At 39.3% G+C, this 20463-nt stretch overlaps 1 protein-coding gene across 1 annotated transcript in view; it reads right to left on the bottom strand.

Moving 5' to 3' along the window:
* Positions 1 to 20463, bottom strand: part of F5 (coagulation factor V) — a 31901-nt gene that overhangs the window by 2761 nt on the left and 8677 nt on the right. Inside the window, 18 exon segments of the mRNA XM_005151604.3 lie at positions 540 to 688; positions 842 to 986; positions 1852 to 2007; positions 3334 to 3428; positions 4464 to 4535; positions 4984 to 5100; positions 5999 to 6178; positions 6914 to 7124; positions 7605 to 7841; positions 9067 to 9232; positions 9742 to 11659; positions 13425 to 13637; positions 14047 to 14197; positions 14823 to 15034; positions 15411 to 15513; positions 16497 to 16674; positions 18409 to 18574; positions 19338 to 19559. Of these exon segments, the coding sequence (XP_005151661.3) occupies positions 540 to 688; positions 842 to 986; positions 1852 to 2007; positions 3334 to 3428; positions 4464 to 4535; positions 4984 to 5100; positions 5999 to 6178; positions 6914 to 7124; positions 7605 to 7841; positions 9067 to 9232; positions 9742 to 11659; positions 13425 to 13637; positions 14047 to 14197; positions 14823 to 15034; positions 15411 to 15513; positions 16497 to 16674; positions 18409 to 18574; positions 19338 to 19559 (4691 nt within the window).

Here is a 20463-nt window from a genome sequence, read left to right as displayed (position 1 = left end):
TCCAATACATAACAAAAAATAACACAGATTTATCTCCAGTATTAAAATGTAATACATGATACCAAATGCTTATAAAACCAGTATCTTACAACAAATCTTTATGAAGCATCCAAGGTGCTTCCTAAGGAAATGCAGCTCCATTTTGAAGATTCAGATGCTCACATGCCTTACTGAAGGTCATCTGCCCCCAGATCTATTAAGCTGAACTACCTATAAGGAACCCAGACGGGTTTCTTTAATCCCTTCAAGACAAATATTCAAGTTGTATTCATATCCTGACATTAAAAGGGCTGTTTCTGCAGGGAAGTGCTGCAGGCTATGGCCCAGAGAACAATATCCATCTGAAAAGATGATTTCATTGCTGTTGCTGGAAGTTTGCCACTGGAATTGTTGAAGGGGCTCCTTCCCAAGGGATGGTTGTGAAATAATCCTAACATGCTTGGCACTGGACACAAGGTGCAGGAAGCACATGAGCACACAGGCAGTACAAATTTAGTAGCTGTAGCTGTCTTGCTGTCATCCCTATTTTTCACTGTTACCTTTGCTCGCCAGGCATTCATCTTTCCTTCCTGATTGAGACGAGCAAGTGAAGGGTCCCATGTGCTAAACCAGGATGTCTTAACAGACGAGGCTGTTATCTGGGTGTTCTTGATCTCTCTGTTTTCCATTCCAAGTGGCAAAGAGCAACCTGTTAAGAGAAGCACCATGTTATCTTCAGTTTATCCAAGTAGCCACTGCCTAAGCAACAATGTTGGAACTGAGAACACCCACAATTTTAGCTTCATTTAAGATATTAGGTAAAAAAAAATTGCCAGAAAGGAAGCATGTGACCCATTCTTACCATCTACTTCACAGCCCAGAAGCTCCATGCGGAGAGTAGGCCTGTTGTAGGCCTCAGTTGGGTAGACTCTGATGTACCTAGCAATAATAGGGGGATCAATGATGTTCTCTTTCACACCATAGGCATCAGAATTACCTTCAAAAATCTGTTAAAGAAAATTAAAAAAAAAAAAAAAGAAAAAAAGAAAAAGTCCACACACAGTTAATTTAGTGCATTCACAAGCTTAGATGCTGCAAGCCTGCCCTGATACAAAAGTAGTCTTTTACACTCTTAGCCCCATCCATGGTGATGGAGCGCCCAGTGCTGAAGGACAACTTGGAATACTTTATGGTTCTATCTTTGCATATTTGAAAGTGCCTCAAAGCCTCAGTTCAAATAAGCAACCTATTTCTATGTACTACATAAGTCAGTAGTAAGATGTAAGTAAAGAGGGGAGAGTAAAAGGAGTAAAAGTAAAAGGAGAGATAAGAGAGAACAGGTTTTCAGTTTGACAGTTGAACCATAGAAACTTCAGGGAGAAGAAACTGAGGGGAGCTGTAATAAGCATGGTCGGAGCAGTTGGGCATAAAGTGAACCTCTTTCAAGGTACGACACTTATGACAGAGGCCTTCTGCAGACAATTCAGACAGTTTAACATTCCACTGTTATGACAGCAAAAAGGGAGGTACAACAGGGAATATCTAACAACCTGATTTTTAGTTCAGCTTCCTGCTTGCATCAAAAAAAAAGCTGTCATGGACTTAGGAAATAAAACTACAGAGATATTTGTAAAAAAGCCAGACTCTACACAGTCAAGGTCACAGGATAAACACTAATCTATGACCTTACAGGTCTTCTGGCCTGAATTTTATTAGATTGGTCACTGCCCCTTGTGGACTCAAGCTGTATTATTACATATCTGAAAGCCATATTTTTTTTTCTCCTATCTCTTAACATAAAATTAAACTCGCTTCACTTTATCACCCAGTGATGCTGTCTACGTTATCACAACGCCTGTGGAACATACAGACCTTTTGTGCTGGTGAGCTGTCTCCTTTGAAAGTGCTCCACTTCCGTTTGTCTTTGCTGTAAACAATGAAGAACTTCTGGACATACAAGGACTTAAAAAACTGCTTGGCTCCTTGTGTCTGTATCCCAGTTAACAGAACTTGTCTTTGAAAGTCCACCTAGGAGCAGCAAACAGTGTTTCAAAGCCAATAATGCATAGCAATATCAATTTCATTCTTTGTCACCTTAGCTTTGTGCCCTGCATTTTAACACCCACAACGTTAACAGTCTCAGGAGGAATAACAACCAGATGCCAGATTCCAAATCAATGCTGTTTCATTCTCATATAATTTGAGTATTTATCTGTGCATTTAATTTTGGAGGCCAGTTTACAGTGTTCAGCACAGCACCATGAAGGCACCTCAGAAATATCTGTGACAGGCAGAACTCTTTTAGCCTCATTTTACAGACAGAGAAAAGGAGTATAAAGAAATTAAAGACTCGCATTCACATGAGCTGCCTATAGTTTTGGATACACAGGCTGAGAAAAGACATATGACATTCTGAAGTGCTGAAAAGCTACCACTGCTGCTGATACCACATCCAAGCACTTAACACAACAACAAATCAGCAGGCTGTGCCTGTCAGCAGTGAAATATTCCCTGGGGTATGCCCTCCACATCTCTGCATACTTTAATGCTGTAAACCTCAACTTCTCACTACCATGCTCCCTATTGAATTCTCTCTCCTCCCAGCATTATTTCCAGTTACACATCAGGTCTCCTGACTTCACCTCTACTAACTTGCTAGCACGTCAAATGTTAGCAAAGCAAACACAACAGCCACCTGTTTAACTTACACTGCAACACTAGTTTGAGTCTTTCTTCTCTCTGAACTCCCAATTTTAATGAGATTTCTAAGAAATCACCTAAATTTGTGTGCAAATTCACTATCTGGTGCAAAAGTGATTGTGATGGAAAAAAAATATGGAATGATGTGACAAAGATATGGTGCTTGAAGCCATAATTGTAAGCTTAATTTCCCTATGAAGCCACACTGCTGTGTCAAGTTGGACATAGAAGCATCCCAACCAACCAACCAAAAAAAAACTCCAACAAACCCTAATACCCTCCCCCGCCAAACTATCTGAAGCAATGCTTGAGTGTATTGCACTTTAAATAATCACCCAACACACATGTACATATAAATACGTACTATCAGGTAGAGAGAGGGGCGAAAAAGTAGTAGAAAGAATGACTCAATTTGCCTACAAAACGGTTACAGTCTAAATTATGATAGTCCAGTCAATGACTTCAACAGCAGTAGAGACTGTGTTACTCCAGGGGAGGTAGACTGTTCATGGCATCACCATTCAAACTTGCTAGATCTTTTCAGTTTTCCCCAGCAGTCTTCTCAGAGAGAGCAAGAACATCTTGACCTTCTATAATAAGCTGTAGGAAAATCACAACTCAATTATGGTCAAGCACTTGCTGAACCAACCATACCTGGATCCAAGCGAGTTCTTCTTTTTTCACTATAGTGCTCCAAGCATTGTATGTTCCAGAATTGTTTAATCGGGCTAACTTTGGTGCCCAATAGTCTAAGACAGAAAATAGGAATAAAGGATAAGTAAATAAATTAAGGTTGCAACCTGCTATTGAGTGCTTCAGTTCTTTTCCAGTCTGTCTTGGGGGAGAAAGCAAAACAAACCCATCAAGCAACTAACCACCCAAGTCAGCTGTGAAGTTTTATAATTGGCAGAATGACTTGAAAAATAACAGCATTTTTTGTAATGTACTGTCTGCTGCTTTGGAACTGGGGTCTAGAGTCTGCTAATCAAGAGCTGGCCACCAGTAGTATCAAACATTGAATGTGTTCTCATTCATGGAAGACAGCTCCCCTCTGCATAATGAGGTTTCCATGTTAACAACTGATATGGAATATATATGACAACAGAGTTTTCAAGCCTTTATAGCACTGTGTCAGGAAATGAAGAAATTAAGAAAAGAAAAACCAAACCCACAAACGTTTTCCAAAATAAATAATTTGTTATTTCAAGGGAAAGAGTGTGTGTTCCTGCATGTATGTGTAACCTGTACACCTTGATTTGCCACTGTCCATGTAGAATTCTATCAGTTTCTCTACCAAATGATCCAATTTCTGTATCAGGAGAATACTCAGTAAATTAAAGACTCTGAAATTGCTCTGGAAGGGTGCCAGGTTCCGAAATCTTTCACAACAAGTATACTTTGTCCTTTCACACCTCATACCACATGTAAATCTCAAAAGCTTTTTGAGTACTTGGTGTTCATATTCAAGCAGGGAAACCAAAGGACAAAAAGACAGAGCTGTGTTGTTCCAGGTTATCCAGCAGGCCACAGACAGAGGACTCCCCAGCTCTCAAGCTTGTGACACTGACAGCAGACCTGTGACACTTAAATTATAAGGATGAGAGCTAGCTCAGACAGCTCTCAATCTCTGCTTACAGCACTGGAGATCTTTTAAACCTGACAGTGAATTAACTGCTGAAAGGATCTTGTAAGACTTATCATGAGATGTCAAAAGGATCTGGAACTGCAATATTTTGCTGGGCATATTCAGGAGCATGCCCAGACCTTTTGAAGTATTAACTCACCTATATGATGTGAAGCATCGATCTGTGAATCGAGTATGACACCACTTGCTAGACCCATTGGAATCTTGCACTCTAAAGAGAGCACAGTAGGTTTGTTGTTAAAGAGGAGGGCAATTCCAACATATATTCTAGTGGTATCTTCTAAGACAACATCACTCAGAATAATTCTTAGTAACAATGTAACATCACCACTCTCTTCCCAGAGAAGGCCAAATTAATCTCTGTAATTTCAGCAGATTAATCCATTGGTCATTGAGAGGAGATCACATTCAAAGCCAGTACACTAAAGGAATAAACATTGTATGCTAAATACTTCAGAGCTACTATGGTAGAGGTTAAACAAATTTTTTCTTCTACAACAAATCTACAGTAACCACTTCACACCCTCCTGAATGCACAGACAATCTGCTCTGGTTTTTTGCAGAACAACTTCCCAATTTTATTTTTAGTGATACTGAAAGGGTAGAGATGACTTTATAGCTTGACTCTCTCCAGGCAAAAAAAAACCTTAGTTCAGTACCTTTCTCTATAACCAAGTAGGATGCCTGCATTCCTGCTTGCTGATATTCCCCCACTTCAGTGTCTAAAAGCCACCAGCCAGGTCTCTGTGGTTTCATTTCGATTGTTCTAAATGAGCCTTGGAAAAATGGAAGAGAAACATGTCAGAAACATTAGCATCATAAGGCTGACGTTAGCAAGGCTGGATGCTAAAGCAAAGATCATCCTGTGACTTAATACAAAAAATTAAATAACCTGCTACCCATTACAGAGAGCAATAGCTACCAACATCTCAATAATTCCTTTCTTAGCAAGCAAGTCACAGCTGGAGACAGTTTAGAATTAAGTGACCAGATCAAAACCTAATCTTTGCTGCTGGTGCAAAATAGAAAATCTTGGATGCCTGTATGTAACAGCAGGTACCTGCACATTAAGTTCAGTGCTGAGCCAGGTAATGGACAGTGCTATTAAGTTTATTACATAATGAAGAGATGTTAATTTGGTGCTGATTATAGTTCTTACTCCTGCTGCCCCAGTGTGTTGTGTTCTTCAAGCAATGTAAAGGATGGATGAAAGAAGCCAGAAGTAGATGTGGGAGAATCTGATGTATGGGCCCTCCCCTCACTTTTTGCATACTCCAGGAGTGCCAAGGATTGAGCAGAAAAGCAGATATGGTTTAGACTGTTTACTGCAGTTTTTAGAAAGCACAGTATGTGCCCTCATTGCTTTTCTTATGTTCATTTTCCATATGTATCCCTTCTCATCTGAAAAGACAACATTTGTCCAAGAACTTAAGTTTTGCCTGTAACTTCACTCATCTTTCCAGTTTTAAAGGACAGCAATGTTACCTTTATTTCCGTGTTAAGCAAGGTGCAAAGTGATGATTTTCCTTCTCACCACTGTAGGCAAATGAACCAGTAGCACTCTCAAACTCTTTCTTACTGTGCTCAACAGCAACTTCTGTCCACCTTACACTCCTATGAAGACAACAGGCTGCAATGATCACCCCTTAGAACTTATTCTGCCCTGATACTTACCTGGAAGGAGCATGTATGTACCAAGCTGATGCTGTGGCTTTCCTTGTTCTATGAAGGTCTGTCCATGAAAATTAACAACGTGAATGTCTTTTGGCCCACCCATATTCAGCAAATGCCATCGGACCAGTTCACCTTCATACATTCTCAAACCTTGCAAATTGTAGGTAATCCCATTAATGGCTGAAAATGAAGTAACATTGCTGATAAGGAAAACTGCTCACAAAACAGGTCTCAAAGTGCTAGAATGTAGTTATCAAAACGAGTAAAATATTTAATGAAGTAAAGCATTTGGGAAAAGGCAGATTCCTCTTCTCAACATGCCTTTTTCAAACATGATCACTTACAGCATACAAACATCAGATTTTCAAAGACAGAAACATAGTTTTGTTACTGACCTTCAAAAGAAAAAATGGTTGCCTTGAACAGTCAGCCACTTATTTAAGTCTACATGTCTGAAATCTCTGCATCAACAGAGAAGTATATGAAGTGGCTGCTTGAAATTCCTCAGTAGAACTATGTGATTTGTCAAATTAGGGTAGTATTTTTAAATTTATTGTAAAGATGTTTCAGGGCATTAACTTCTTCCTAAAAAGAGGGGTTTTTGGTTTTCTTCTTTTCTTTTTAAATATGGGGGGTAGATGTATGTGTGTACCAGAGAGTAGTTTTCTGTTGAAAGTTTCAGTCTAATATGTCCTTTCTTCATTGTAATAACAAATTTCCAGTCAATACTAATCTTTACATATGAAACTCTGACTATTACGAGTATAATGAAGAACAACAACAAAAACTACCCCATTCACATAATTAACATGTAAGATTTATGCATGTTCAAAGACACTGTGAGCTGAGATACCACCCCCAACACCTTTCCTTCTACCACAACAAACTGAATACTTGGCAAAATTAAATAAGTACCATAGAATTTGTGGCACTGCTGCCCTTCCTGGGTCTTCTCAGCACACGGGCTTCTAGAACGTTTGTCAAAGTACCAGCTTTTCTCTTCATCAAAGACCATAAAAAGCAAGAAAAAGTCTCGGGTCGATGTTTTGCTGTTGTTTGAATTACTGAAGGTTCCTTTTTGACAAACCAGTATTGGCCCAATCAAACCAGAGTGAGTATCTTTCTCCTAGAAGGTAATGAACTCATATAAGATCTAAGAGTGGATTTCCCAAAAGATGTCAAAAAAACATAGAACTCTGTAGAAATGCATCAGACCCTAAAAATTTAAAGCAGAGGTAAGAATTATTGTTGCTTTGTATCTTTCCTGTGGCTCATCTACCAATAAGCTCCACAATTTGAATTCAACAGCTTATATCCTCTTTTAACTAAGAGATTGAATGTCAGATGGGAACATAAGGCCCAAAAGAAAGGCCAGATATCCAAAATGTGTTCTGCAGCTTACATTTCTACAGCTACGCAGTAGTATCATTTGGAGATACTTAAAACTTGATTGGACATGGTCCTGGACAACCTACTCTATCTGACTCTGCTTGAGTTGGGGGTGGGTGGACTAGATGTTCTCCAGTGATCCTTTCCAACACAAATGTTTTTGAGATTCTGTGATCATCCCCCGGAAACACTACCACTTCTATTTTGATTTCCTTACCATATTTAGATCAGAGTAGTAGATCCAGGACCGACAAGCTGCTCCTGACTGCACAGGTCCCGATCGCCTGTTTGCGTACCATACGTATATATAGCTGTTATTTGGCTGGACTTGGTCATCTTCCTTAAACCAAGCAGGAGATTCATCATCGTAAATGCTTCCCTCAGATGACTTTTCATAGAAGAGTCCATGAGCATGGAGAGAATACGGTCTGGATGCCAGATTCTTAAAATGAACCTAAAAACAAAAGCAACCCCCCCACCCAAAAAAAAAAAAAAAAAAAAAAAAAGAAGAAATAGATTCTATTCAGCAAATGCAGGCCTAAAGCAAAGTCCCCACACAATAGATTCCCATGACCTTAAACCATGGTCAAGGTTTGTAAAGTGATTACAGGTTACATTGTGCATAGCAAAGCTGGCAGGGGTAGCATCTGACATCTCCATGCAGAGCCATCCTTTTTGATGGAGGTAGTCAATTAAACAGCAGAAAGAATAACCTAACTTCCTGTCTTCCAGAGTCTAGGTTCCTAGGACTTTCACTGTTGCCCTTTACAGGTGGATATGCTCAATCACAACAAGCAGGGAGATGGAGAGTTTCTACCTTGTGGGCTTTGTTGCAGTTGCACTAAAGGACAGCACAAAATAGTAACACCAGACTTCTGTATGTATCACTCCCACTGAAATCAGTGTATCTCACTTATTCCAGAGAAGCATGATGATAAGGAGATTACATATTTACTTCTCCTTACAGAATGATGTTCCCAAGCTAAAATAGCCTCCTTCTTCTAAGAGAAATGTTTTTAAATATAGCTCAAATGTGTTTCTGTTGCACACTACTCCTATTGAAATAAGCAGAAAGAGATCTGCTTTCCCCATCTAAGCCCATCTATATGTTTTGGAAGACTGAATGAAGACGGACAAGAGAAGGGAAGCTCTACAGCAAGATGCTGCCTAATGCAAATATACTACTCTATCCCCAGCAATACAGTTCCACTCTATGCTTGTTGTTTGTATTAGAACTAACCAACCCATCTACAGCAAAAGTTTTTCAGAGAAAAATATACCTTTTGGATAAATATGGATATATTAATCATGAATACAGATTTATTAATTTCTTTTAAAAAATTAAGAAGCTCCCTTTTCAGATATTCAGTGCAATCTGGGTTTAAAAAATAATATTTTTTTAACATTGAACTTAAATCTCATTTTACATTAGACTCATAAGCCAGTATCTACTGTTAGGAAACAGAAAAAAAACAGAATTTACCATGGAGAGAACAAAAATGTGCTTCAAAGCAGGACACTACTGTGTTTTTGTGTTCACACTAGAGTTTCTAGCTTTCAAAACTGTTTCCCTGACCATCATCTCTCAAAAATGTGGTATTTTTAGACCCATTCTATGTCATGCTGTATAATCACCATAAGAATCTTATCCTGCACACATATTCAAAACATTGACCTACTAGGATAACATCGTCCACTTCAGCCCGGATAACTGGTCCCAGGATGCCAAGGTGTTCATTATATTCATCTTCATCCTGAATTGTCGTAAAGGTACTGTCTGTATAGCTTTGGAAAATCACCTTATATGTGGTGCCATCTTTACAGGTTTTGTCATTCATCATTGTACTGAAAGGAAATCCCCAATTAAAAACCCACACAATGAATCAGTAATAATAGCTTTGATGAAGCCTGAGAACTCATACAGCAGGAACATTTTAGAATACAAAGAATAAACACACAAGTAGATGCCAGGTGATTCTGAAAATCATGACTTGCAATGTTTAAGCAATTCTAGCTCTACAGTTGTATAGGAGATCCTTTGAAGTTTTGGTCAGCTATCACTGACCTCTAATCTTTCAAACCCCACCTGAGCTCTGTTTTCCTTTTTCACAACTAGCCTTAACAATCTGAATAAGGGCTTAGCTTGGAGTGTAGAGAGCCTACCACCTATGCCCTACTGTCACACAGACATACCTTCTCTGGAAAGCTAACAGAGCCCCAGCCTCTCATGGAAAGCTCTTATATTTCTGCAACTGGGAATCATGTCACCCTTAAATATATCAGCATGCAAATCAACAATCTGCTAGCATGTATCAGGGTGGCATGCAAAATAAAAGCAAATAATTTAGCCAAACCTTTTCTTGTATCCTGCATAGTTCCAGCAGACCTCTTTAGCTGCAATATAGTATCTCCTCTCATTCCCTTTGCTACGCAGGTAATGTTCAGCAATGTTGTCTGGGTTACGTTGTTCATTGATATTCACTTTTGGGTCTGTCATGTATGGGTCATCAAATGTCACATAATGATATTCATATTCACTGCCTGACGTTTCCTCGTTGTAATATCCTTCCATAACATATTCGTACTCTCCATTTTCCTGGGGAAGCCCAATTGTGATCGATGGCTTAAACTGCCGTGGGGTGAGTGTGTAATTTCGTGACTCTTCGTGCTTGGCATTGCTCAGATGTGTATGGTTGGCCTCACTGGGTGCCTCTGTGATATTAGTACAACATGGCGGTGTTGTGTGGTTGGTCTCATCCAGAAACAATGTACGGTCAAACTCTGCCATAGAATTGGTGATTTTGGGGGACTTTTTACTCCTTGGGCTCATCAAGTGGGTCATTTTTGGATATTCCTTTTTTTTCCTTCGGATCTTGATAAACGTTCCAGAGGCACTCAAAGTATCATTCTTGTTCTCTTCCCTTCCTTTCAGAGTTGGGTGCATATGGCTCCCTTTCTGGTTTTCTCCTGTTAGATGCAAGAATCCTTGAAACTTCTTCATATGCTTCTTACTTATGAACGCTGTAACATTCCTACCATGACGATTTAACTTACCACCCACAGATTTATCTAAATTTGCTTCTAATCCCAGACTCCCCTTTGCAGACACCAAATTCCATTCCTCATTTGTCATTTTAGATGAGTATTTCCCAGACCTGGGCAATGATGATTCTAGTAAGTTCTTCACTAAAGCAGGGCTGGAATTAGGGCTTATATTGCCTAAAGAAGTGTCTGCTTGTTTATCTTTGGATAGCTTGGGTTCAGAGAGGTTGGATGCATTAGATTCATCTCCTACAATGAGGTCCAAAGTAAAGGTCAAGTTAACATCTTGCATGGATTTTTCCATCTTGTTTTCTTCTTCCAGTTCATCATCATAATCATTTGGAAGCTGGCCAGTTCCAATTATCTCAGATGTGTTCTCTGCGTTATGCACGGAACGAGGTGCACTTGTCTTGTCAAAAAATGAGCCATTTTTATTTCGTACATGATTTAGAAGGGCATTCATCTTCTGGACAGAGTAAAACTTGATGGCCAGTGAGTTTCGCCTTTTCCTTTTACTGTTAATCTTATAATTTTCTGTTCCTGTGCTGTCTTCTTGATGCTTTTCTGAAAAAAATTTACTGTGATTCCCATCACTTGAAAACTCTTCTGTAACATTCATTTGGCTGTCCTCATTGCTCAGCAAGAGCTCCTCTGCAGCCATATTATTACTGTGATCTATTTTATAATTGCTTTGGCTTCTATTCTCAAATACCAAGTCAGCTTTCCCATCACTTGTGCCAGACAAAAATAAATCCTCTTCTGCTTTGACTGATGTGTGATTTGACTGGAATGTTTCAGCCTCGATTAGGGGAAAAGGAGTGATACGAGTTTCTGAGAACTTAGATGTGCTTGTGGATTCACTACTATATATAGCTGTCAGACCTGAGCCAGCTGCCACCTCAGACCTCATGGCATCAGTGCCTTCATACTGCTCCCAGGCCAGTGCTGTAAGGTTTTGGTTTTCTTCATTGGCTGTTGCCTTCCTTAAGCTTCGGATGGAGTAAAAGGAAGCCAGGTAATCCTGATAATCCAAATCATCCTTATCAATTTCTTCCTCTAGCACATCATCTTCAACTGAGGTGGAAACAGCCTTTTTATCAGTCTTGGTGTAAGTGAAATCCACAACATCAAACATGTCATCTTCCTCATTGTCACATCTGGCATCTCTGAATCTCAGCCTCATGCCACTGCTCATCTCTGGGCTACCCCAGGATGCTAAAAGCCAAGTACCTGCAATTTAAATAAAAGTGGTTTTCTAATACACAAGTAGTTATGAGAGGATATTGCCTATCATGTAAGTGGTAAGTTGCTGGGTTTGTTTCTACAGTGCCTGCTATAGCAGAGTCCTAATCCTCATCTGGGATTTCCATTACCTCTAACTGCTATGAAAAGGAGTTAATAAATGTAAATAAATAATAATACATATAAATACATACATCTAAGATCTGGAGATCTTCAGAGATTAAGTTGTACCTAGGACCTGAGTTCAAACATAACCCATTAAAGAGATGCATGTGAAAAAGAGAGAAACAATATAAAGGATCCTATGTTTATATCTAGATCTAAGATTGGAAGCTTTTGAGTGAAAATTTTCATTTTGCCCTGCCCTTAGTGTTGAATACATTGCCACACAGAGCATTCTGAGCAGAATAAATATGTTCTGAGACACTGATGTTCTGAGGCACTACAGACAAATACAGTATTTTAAAAGCTTTTAAATGCATAAAGAATGATCTTTAAAAGAATAAAGTCATTTGAATTTCCAATCTGGACACAAAACATTAAGATGCCAATCCAGGTATCTTAGATTAACTTAAAGGTTTTAATAATGCCTTCAAAACCTAGTCAAAAAGATAAGCTCTCTAATTGAAACTAGGGTCTGCAGAGAACAAAGTACAATCTGTTTCCCTAAACAGCATCAAATTAAGTTCTTTGCTCATTACAGCTTGCTTTCGGAACTAGCAGAAAGGACTGAATAGACAGAATTAACAGAGCTTGAGAAAAACATCCTTTTTTATTAAAAAGGTCCCATATGATTTTTTCAGTAGTTATCAGGGTTTGAAGTGACCCACATATCTTTCAACAGCAAATTTATAAAACAAAATATGCCCTAGATGGAAAGAAAAGATTGCATACAAAAAATCAAGCAAAGGTAGACCTCATAATTTTCTATAAGTCAGATGGAACATTTATGATTCTTTAGTCTTAAACAATATAAAACACTTAACATACATTTATACCTTACAAGGTCTTGATGCAGTGTGATCACCAAAAACATGCTTTGAGGACATAAAGAATTCATTATTTAAATATGCAAAAGGATAAAAGAAATAAAGGATATTTTAAATAGGACAAAGATACCTCAACCCTGTGGAATTTAACTCACAGCCTTCAATGAGGATAAATCTCTGTCCTTTTGCAGGTAATTCCTTAAGTGTGGACTACACGGGTTCTACTGTCACCTTTTCAAGATAGAGTATTAATCCTAGTTAGACATTGAGATGTATATCAACAGGCCAGAGATCTGATTCCGTCAGGCAGACTTTGCTACAGCTAAATGACCACAAGGTGAGGTGCACCCTATTTGTCCAATCATGACTAGCATCATTTGGCAGTCTTTGCCTATTTTACCTAATTCAGGACGAGCAAGTATGTGGCAAGTATGGGAATCACACAGTGGAGTTGGTACTGGATTGTTTCTGTGAACAATCCTAGAATTGCCTTAAAAAGATTATTGCTAGCCCCAATACTAGTTGTGAAGTGAAAAAAGCCTCTACAAAAAAACGCCTCAGTATAGAATACAATTATGATATGTGCTAAGTCTGCAGAGCCAACAAAACTCCATACACATCAATTGCTCTAGGGAATGAGCCAACATTTTCCAGCACTGTGTTTACCTGAAAGGCTTTCATTCCTATTTAGGTAAGTCCCTATAGACAGAAGATTAAAAAAAATGTTTTAGAAGAGGCATCAAACACTATAGCTTACCACTTACCAACATTGTCCATTTCCACTGTGACTGATTCTCCACTCATTGGGAAAAGGTTCAACACATCTTCATGTTTCCCTTGATACAAAAAAGAGTGTCCGGAAAGGCGAACAGAGACAAGCTCATCATGAGTGCCAACACTGGAGAAGTGCCACTGTACCACACTATCTTGGCAAAATCCAAGGATTTCACTGCTGTCAGACACATAGCCGTTTATTGCTGAAAGGAAAGTGAAATAAAAGTGGTCTCAATATTTTCAGAGTAAGACCTCTGAAACCTGCTGTTTTTTCGTGTCAGTCCGCTGAACTGGACTCACGTTCACATACAGAAAGAGGCTGACACAGGGATGAAACCACAACAGCCTGGATGGTTTATTCCAGCCCTGGAAATCGTATCTCTAAGGCAGCAGGGTACTATGTGAAATTAAATAACCCTTGCCTTTGTTTCAGGGTCCAGAGCCAGCCTGGTCCCTGAAGTATTGCATATTTCTGTACAGTGCCACCTGGCATGGTTAGAAGTTCAATGACTTTGGAGAATTCCCTGATTGTACTACACCTGAGTACAAGCAATCACTGAATGCTCATGTTCACATGAGCTTTCACAATATTCAGCTTGACATGCCACTCACTGTGCATTATATTTGAGTTATAGAACTTGGGATCATCCCTTTTAACATTGGCGGGGTTGCTGCAGTAGTCCTTGATGTTATCCTCTATGTACCAGCTCTTATTTTCATTGAAAACTGCAAACATTGCCTGCTGCTCCCCATCTGCCTTTTTCTGAAAAAGAAAATTGACACATCAGTTAACACATTTTATGAGCACAGGCATGTTCAGACTCAATCCTACTATCTTTCTTACTTACTATATAAGGAATATAAACTTCACTATAGCTGTGGTAAGCATGATCCAAAGGCTAAGTGTAAAGAGTCAGGACTTCAAGGTCACAATCCTTTGCCATGCAAGATTTCAATGGATGGAAAAGAAAACCACTCTCCAAGAACTTTCCCATGCTATTTGGATTGCTCTGGGTTCAGTGATGACTGAGATTGTCAGTCTGAGTTATATCTGTTACAGATAGACACCAGCTCATATCTGAATATCTTTACAGTGCGAAGATATAATAGCAGCAGAAAAGTTTATAATCAAATCTAGAAACAGACTTTCAAGTCAGGTTGTCCTTTTGTTGAAATGCTGCTCTTGCTAAGAAAATCAGAAAATAATTCTTCTACTGCTGTGCTGTGGACAGTTAGAGGACTGTTTCTTCAAGTAATTTCTTTAGGATCCTGTTGGTGTGATTGCTCTTTATGTGACAGTTCTCTAAGGGGAGCAAACCCAATTCACTGAAGATCCAATATTATTACTAAAGTAAAATCTGTCTATAAGAGGTTGCCAAACATGTTACCTGCACACCCTTCTGATTCAGTGCTTCACTTTTACAAATCAGAAGTGGGCCAATCAGTCCAGAGGCTATATCTTTCTCAATATCTACAGCACTATGATACAGCCTTGTAATACATTGTGCATCCTGTGCAGTGGGTTGGTCTGTTTTAGCAATTTTCCATTCATAAGTGTAGGTATTCCCTGGTTCAATTCCTCTCCTCTGGGTGTCATTGCCTGAGGAAAAATAAGGAAGCACAGTAACGATACAAAATTAGAGCCAGATCTTCATATAGCATCAGGTTGCACCTTTTAGTGAAATTGGTGATGTTACACCTTTTTAAGCTACCTCTGAGGTAACTCCCATTCAGCATGAACTTTTGTCTGTCTCTTCAAAATCACAAACAAGAACAGAAAACTAAGACACCAAAAAAGGGTATGGTTTGCAGACAATACCTTGTTTTCTCTATAAGGCAACACAACAGGTCAGCAGAGGCAGAGCATGGAATTGAGGTCTCCCCGTCAAACACATGCTTAGCCACAGCATCTTCAAAGCAATTAAACCCTCCACAATAGTTAATAGCATGCAAAATGTAATTCACAAATTCCTTACTTGTAGGATCCAGAGGATAATTAGCTCCTTCTGCATTCTTTGAAAGTGTCACACCATGGAAGTAAATGCTGTAGGGTCGACTGGCCTTATTTTTGAACACAACCTATATTGATAGGCAAAAATGAATTTAGCATTCAGCAAATCCTTGCATGCCAAAAGCTTCAACTACAGCAGAATTTTCCTGGCTTCAGCCCAGAAAGTGCAGAGCAAAGGGATGTCTTCAATATTATCTGATAATATAAAACCCACAGTCTAAATGCTGTTGGTACCCTGATGCTGGGCTTCATAGAGCCCATTGTGTAAAAGTTCAGCTTCTTGCATCTGGTCTCTGGAAAATCTAAAAAGAACACTCATTTCTCCAGCTACAAGGCACACATCACCTCAGGGAATATGAAGTTATTGATTAAAGTCCTTAAGAACTTTCAATATGGGAGAAAACAAATATAAACAGATTTAAGAGCAAATCTTTTTTCAGATTCCAAGACCCAAATGGATATGAGAGGAAAAGGCAAAATATCCTGCCTATTCCTGATGAAACCAGGAAAAAAACCCCAACCCAAACATGCTAAACGCAAATTCAGAGTCACAGAGTCATGGTAGCAATAAAAGGTCATGAAACTTTGAAATGCATCATTAAGTGACAACAGAAACACAAGTGGGTATGATAGAGGGTGTTTCATTTCATAACTCCATGAAAGAACATTTAAGGATGAAAATTGAGTACCACTGTCTAAAACAGGCAGAAAAAATAACAATATAAGGAATGAGAGGCTTATGAAGCTTGGGCTCATGTTCAAATCTTTTCCATTTAGATCAGTGCCAACATATAAATATATTTTACAAAGTGTTAATGAAGTGTGTTTATTTTGTAAAATAAAGCACCATTAGGAAACTATAGAGGGAAAGCTGAAAAAATTAAGCTAAACACCATCACTTGTGATCATACCTTTTAACAGGGCCAATATTTGTAACATCAGCTATATTCTTTGTCAAAAAATCCCCAAACAAATCAAAGTAGTTCTTTTCTATCTCTACCCAACAGAAAATTATGCTATAGTATAAATAAACTCTGAACTTGTTACGTACTTTGACGTTGTCATGGAGTTGAGCTCTGATAACAGGGCCCAAAATTCCAGTTTCCTTGGGGCGAGGATTTTCCAGACGTTTAGTGAAGCTGGCATCAGTATATTGCCTAAAAATTGCCTTTTTGTACTTTTTACCTATGAGATTTGAGAAGTTGTCCAAGTGCTGTGCTTTATAGTGTCTTAAAGAAAAAGACAAATGATCAACAAAACTGGAGTAGTGACATCTACTGGAATACAGAATTCATACTCAAGCAACTGGTAGAAACCTCATTGCTTGAAAAAAAATCCAAACCCTAAACTAACCTAACGCTCTTTACTCCATATTCTAACCTAAACTAGGTAAGAAGGATCTTGGAACACTGTTTCTGTTCTAGTATCACATAGGATCAATTAGCATCAGAGTTCACATTTCATTTTATTGGGCATACATGCAAGAAAGAAACCAACTGAAGCAGCAGCTACATTTTCAAGATTAGATAACAGAAATCACTGTTCTCCTATAAAAATGGCAAATAAACAATTTGCTTACAGGAGTAAAGATTCTAGGAGAGACAGGAACAGCTAATTTTAATCCCAGTCAAGCACCATACAATAAGCAGTACCACACTCAGGTTTAAAAACACTAGAATTGTTAATGCTGATAGCAAAACTAGGATATTTACCAGGAAGTAACACAGAGTAACATAGTTGTTCTGGTCACTTGCATTTCAGAAAAAGTTACTGAACAGGGATAAACTCTAACTTTGAGCAAAGAAGCACTGAGGTGGTTAAGTAATGCCATGTAATCAGCAGGGAAAGATGTAAAATCTTGCTCCATGCAGTCCAAGAGCAAGTAAAAAGGGACAAAGATCATGCCAAAGAAGAAGGAATACTTAAACTGTTACGTGAACACTATATTCTGTGGAGATATATGAAACTGTAACTCCACACAGGGTAAGAAATTTGTCTTATTCTGCTTAAATCCTTAGAGGTTCTTATGAACATCGGCTTGTAAAGTTACCAGTGCTCTAGCAGTGGCGAACTGAAATTGCAAATTTAACCTTAGAGTGCACTGGTGGCATTGTGTTTCCAACCCTAACCATTCTATGATTTCTATGACCTCATGTATGTTACAGAATTCCTTAAATCAAACAAAATAGCCCAATATGCTTATTTATTATGACTTTTACTACATTTACACAGGTGTCATGCAGAGGTCATTTATAGACACCTCTCTTTCTTCTGTTCCCTAAACAATTTTTTGTACTGAACTTTAAAAAAATTGAATTCTCCAGAAATATTCCCTCCCTCTCTTCGCCTCTCTTTTAAAGATTGTTTCTTTCAGCACAATTCACATTTAAAAATAATTTAGGAAACAGGCTTGTATGCTACTTAAGGCATTTCATAAGTCATTTTCTTCTTTTGGGTTTCCCATTAGAGGCAAAAGAAAGTGTCCACTTCTGGGCTCTTCAGAAAAGAAAGCCATTGACAGTGTGGTGAGAGCCTGGTGGAGGGCCACCAAAGTGACTGAGAAGCAACAACAGATGACATAGGAGAAAATCTCAGCTTATTCAGTCATACAAAGACACAGCTAATGGAGCATCTTCTTTTTATCTTCAACTATCAAACAGGGGATTATAGAGAAAACAGAACCAGATTCTTCTCAGGTTTGCATAGTGAAGAGATAAGACACAATGGACACAATGTACAACATCAAAAAGTCTGATCAAGTAAAAGCAAAAACTTTTTCACTCTGAGGTTGCAAAGGTGCCCAGAGAAATTGAGGAGTCCCCACCACTGGAGACAATGAAAACTTGACTGAATATGGGTCCTATGCCACTTTGCTGTTGGGTCCCCAGAGGCCCTGTCCAACCTGAATTATTCTGTGATTTCATGTTAACATTCTGTATTATGTTGGAAAAGTACCATTTTACCTGTCAAGGCTGTCTGGAATATTTGGTGCATAATCCCAAGTAACTTCTTCTGCAGCAATGAAATATTCCCAGCTGTTGACCATACGACGTTCTTTATAGGAGAGACTACTCTTCTTCACCTCTTTGTCCCCACAGTCTCTTATAGTGAGGTAACCATGCATTCCAGCTGATTGGGAAGAAACAGTACCACAGTGATTTTCCATTTTATGAACCCTTATCACTTGAACTCATGTCTCTTTTCTTTAGCTAAGTAAGGCTGTCAGCATGTGTTTGTTCGCCTGATTGCCATCTTTTCAGGCTTGAAAGGGCTGAATCCATTTAGACTATGTATAAGCTGTAAGCCTTCCAAGGATCCTATAAGAATCAAATGGAATAGAGAAGCTATCTCAACTAGCCCTCTTAAAAATACCAGCTCAACAGAGAGAAAGCTATTCTCCCCTACTCTGTTTGGGTTCCCCCCCCCCCCCCCCCCCCCCAAGACATGCCTTTCAGCTCTTGTAAAAGACATTTCTCTTGTGCTTTAAAACAGAATTCTGGTCACTGCTGAGAGATACCCACTTTCAAACGATGAACAGCAAATGTTTCCATCCCATTGAGTGGCCCTCAGCTCTTCCCCAGGAACAGGTGGTTCCTTACCCATTTTATAATGGTACTTATCTGAACAGCTCAGAGAGATTTAGACACTGGAGTACTGATTCACTGTTGCTCTGTGACCTGCACACAGCAATTAAGCAGCAGACAAAAGTGCCTTTTAGCTCATTATGCACTTCTCATTCCAACAGAATGCCCTGGTCTCCAGTGGTTTCTGAGTGAAATAACAACCATCTGAAACGCAGTAACTGTAGCACTGCAAAACAGCAGAAGCCATTTGGGATATAAAGAAGAGAAGGACAACTCCACAGTTGCCTAATAAATAGTTGTTCCCTTGCCTTGCAGGTGTTTCTGGACAAGAGAAGATATGAGCCACCTTCCTTCCTCAGTCACTGTCATGTTTACTGTGGTTGATGCTCCTCCCAGTAGGTTAACAGTAGAAACTCGTTGTTGTCTTTGTTCCATGGACTGGCCATTGATATGAATGGAGAAAATTTCTGGCTTGGAACTCATTCCTATCAAATGCAAGCTAATGTTGTCATATGCACAAGCTTCTAAATCTGAAAGAGACACCAGAGTAGGGTTCAGAACACAGACAAATCATACAAGCTTCCTACGCACACTAGGTCTATAGTGAGGCTTTGCTCAAAACATTAAATGAAAATTAAATATCTGATTCCTGTGATCAGTGTTTGTAACAAGAGGAAGTTTCAGAAGCTCGCCAATGGAACAGATACCAAAATCCTCTACATCAGTGAAAGACAAGTGTTTAAATCTTACATTCAAATGACAACCTGAGTTACAGTGAGGTGGGAAAGAAGGAAAAATACCAGAAGCTTATTTTGGAAAGGAGGGAAAGGGGAAAGGGGAGGGGAAAGGGGAGGGGAAAGGGGAGAGGAAAGGGGAGAGGAAAGGGGAGAGGAAAGGGGAGAGGAAAGGGGAGAGGAAAGGGGAGAGGAAAGGGGAGAGGAAAGGGGAGAGGAAAGGGGAGAGGAAAGGGGAGAGGAAAGGGGAGAGGAAAGGGGAGAGGAAAGGGGAGAGGAAAGGGGAGAGGAAAGGGGAGAGGAAAGGGGAGAGGAAAGGGGAGAGGAAAGGGACTTAAAATTGTCTTTTGCATTTCCTCAATGGACTGGATAGAGATATGAAAGTAGCTGCTTAGGAGAACTAGGGGAAAACGCTAGTGACAGAATAGAATCATAGAATAGTTAGGGTTGGAAAGGACCTTAAGATCATCTAGTTCCAACCCCCCTGCCTTGGGCAGGGACACCTCACACTAAACCATATCACCCAAGGCTCTGTCCAACCTGGCCTTGAACACTGCCAGGGATGGAGCATTCACTACCTCCATGGGCAACCCATTCCAGTGCTCAACACCCTTACAGTAAAGAACTTCCTCCTTATATCCAAACTAAATTTTCCGTGTTTAAGTTTTAACATGTTGCCCCTTGTCCTATCACTACAGTC

The sequence above is a fragment of the Melopsittacus undulatus genome, chromosome 2 (genome assembly GCF_012275295.1).
Source record: "Melopsittacus undulatus isolate bMelUnd1 chromosome 2, bMelUnd1.mat.Z, whole genome shotgun sequence".
Classification (NCBI taxonomy): Eukaryota; Metazoa; Chordata; class Aves; order Psittaciformes; family Psittaculidae; genus Melopsittacus; species Melopsittacus undulatus.
This window is presented reverse-complemented; position numbering and strand designations above follow the sequence as displayed.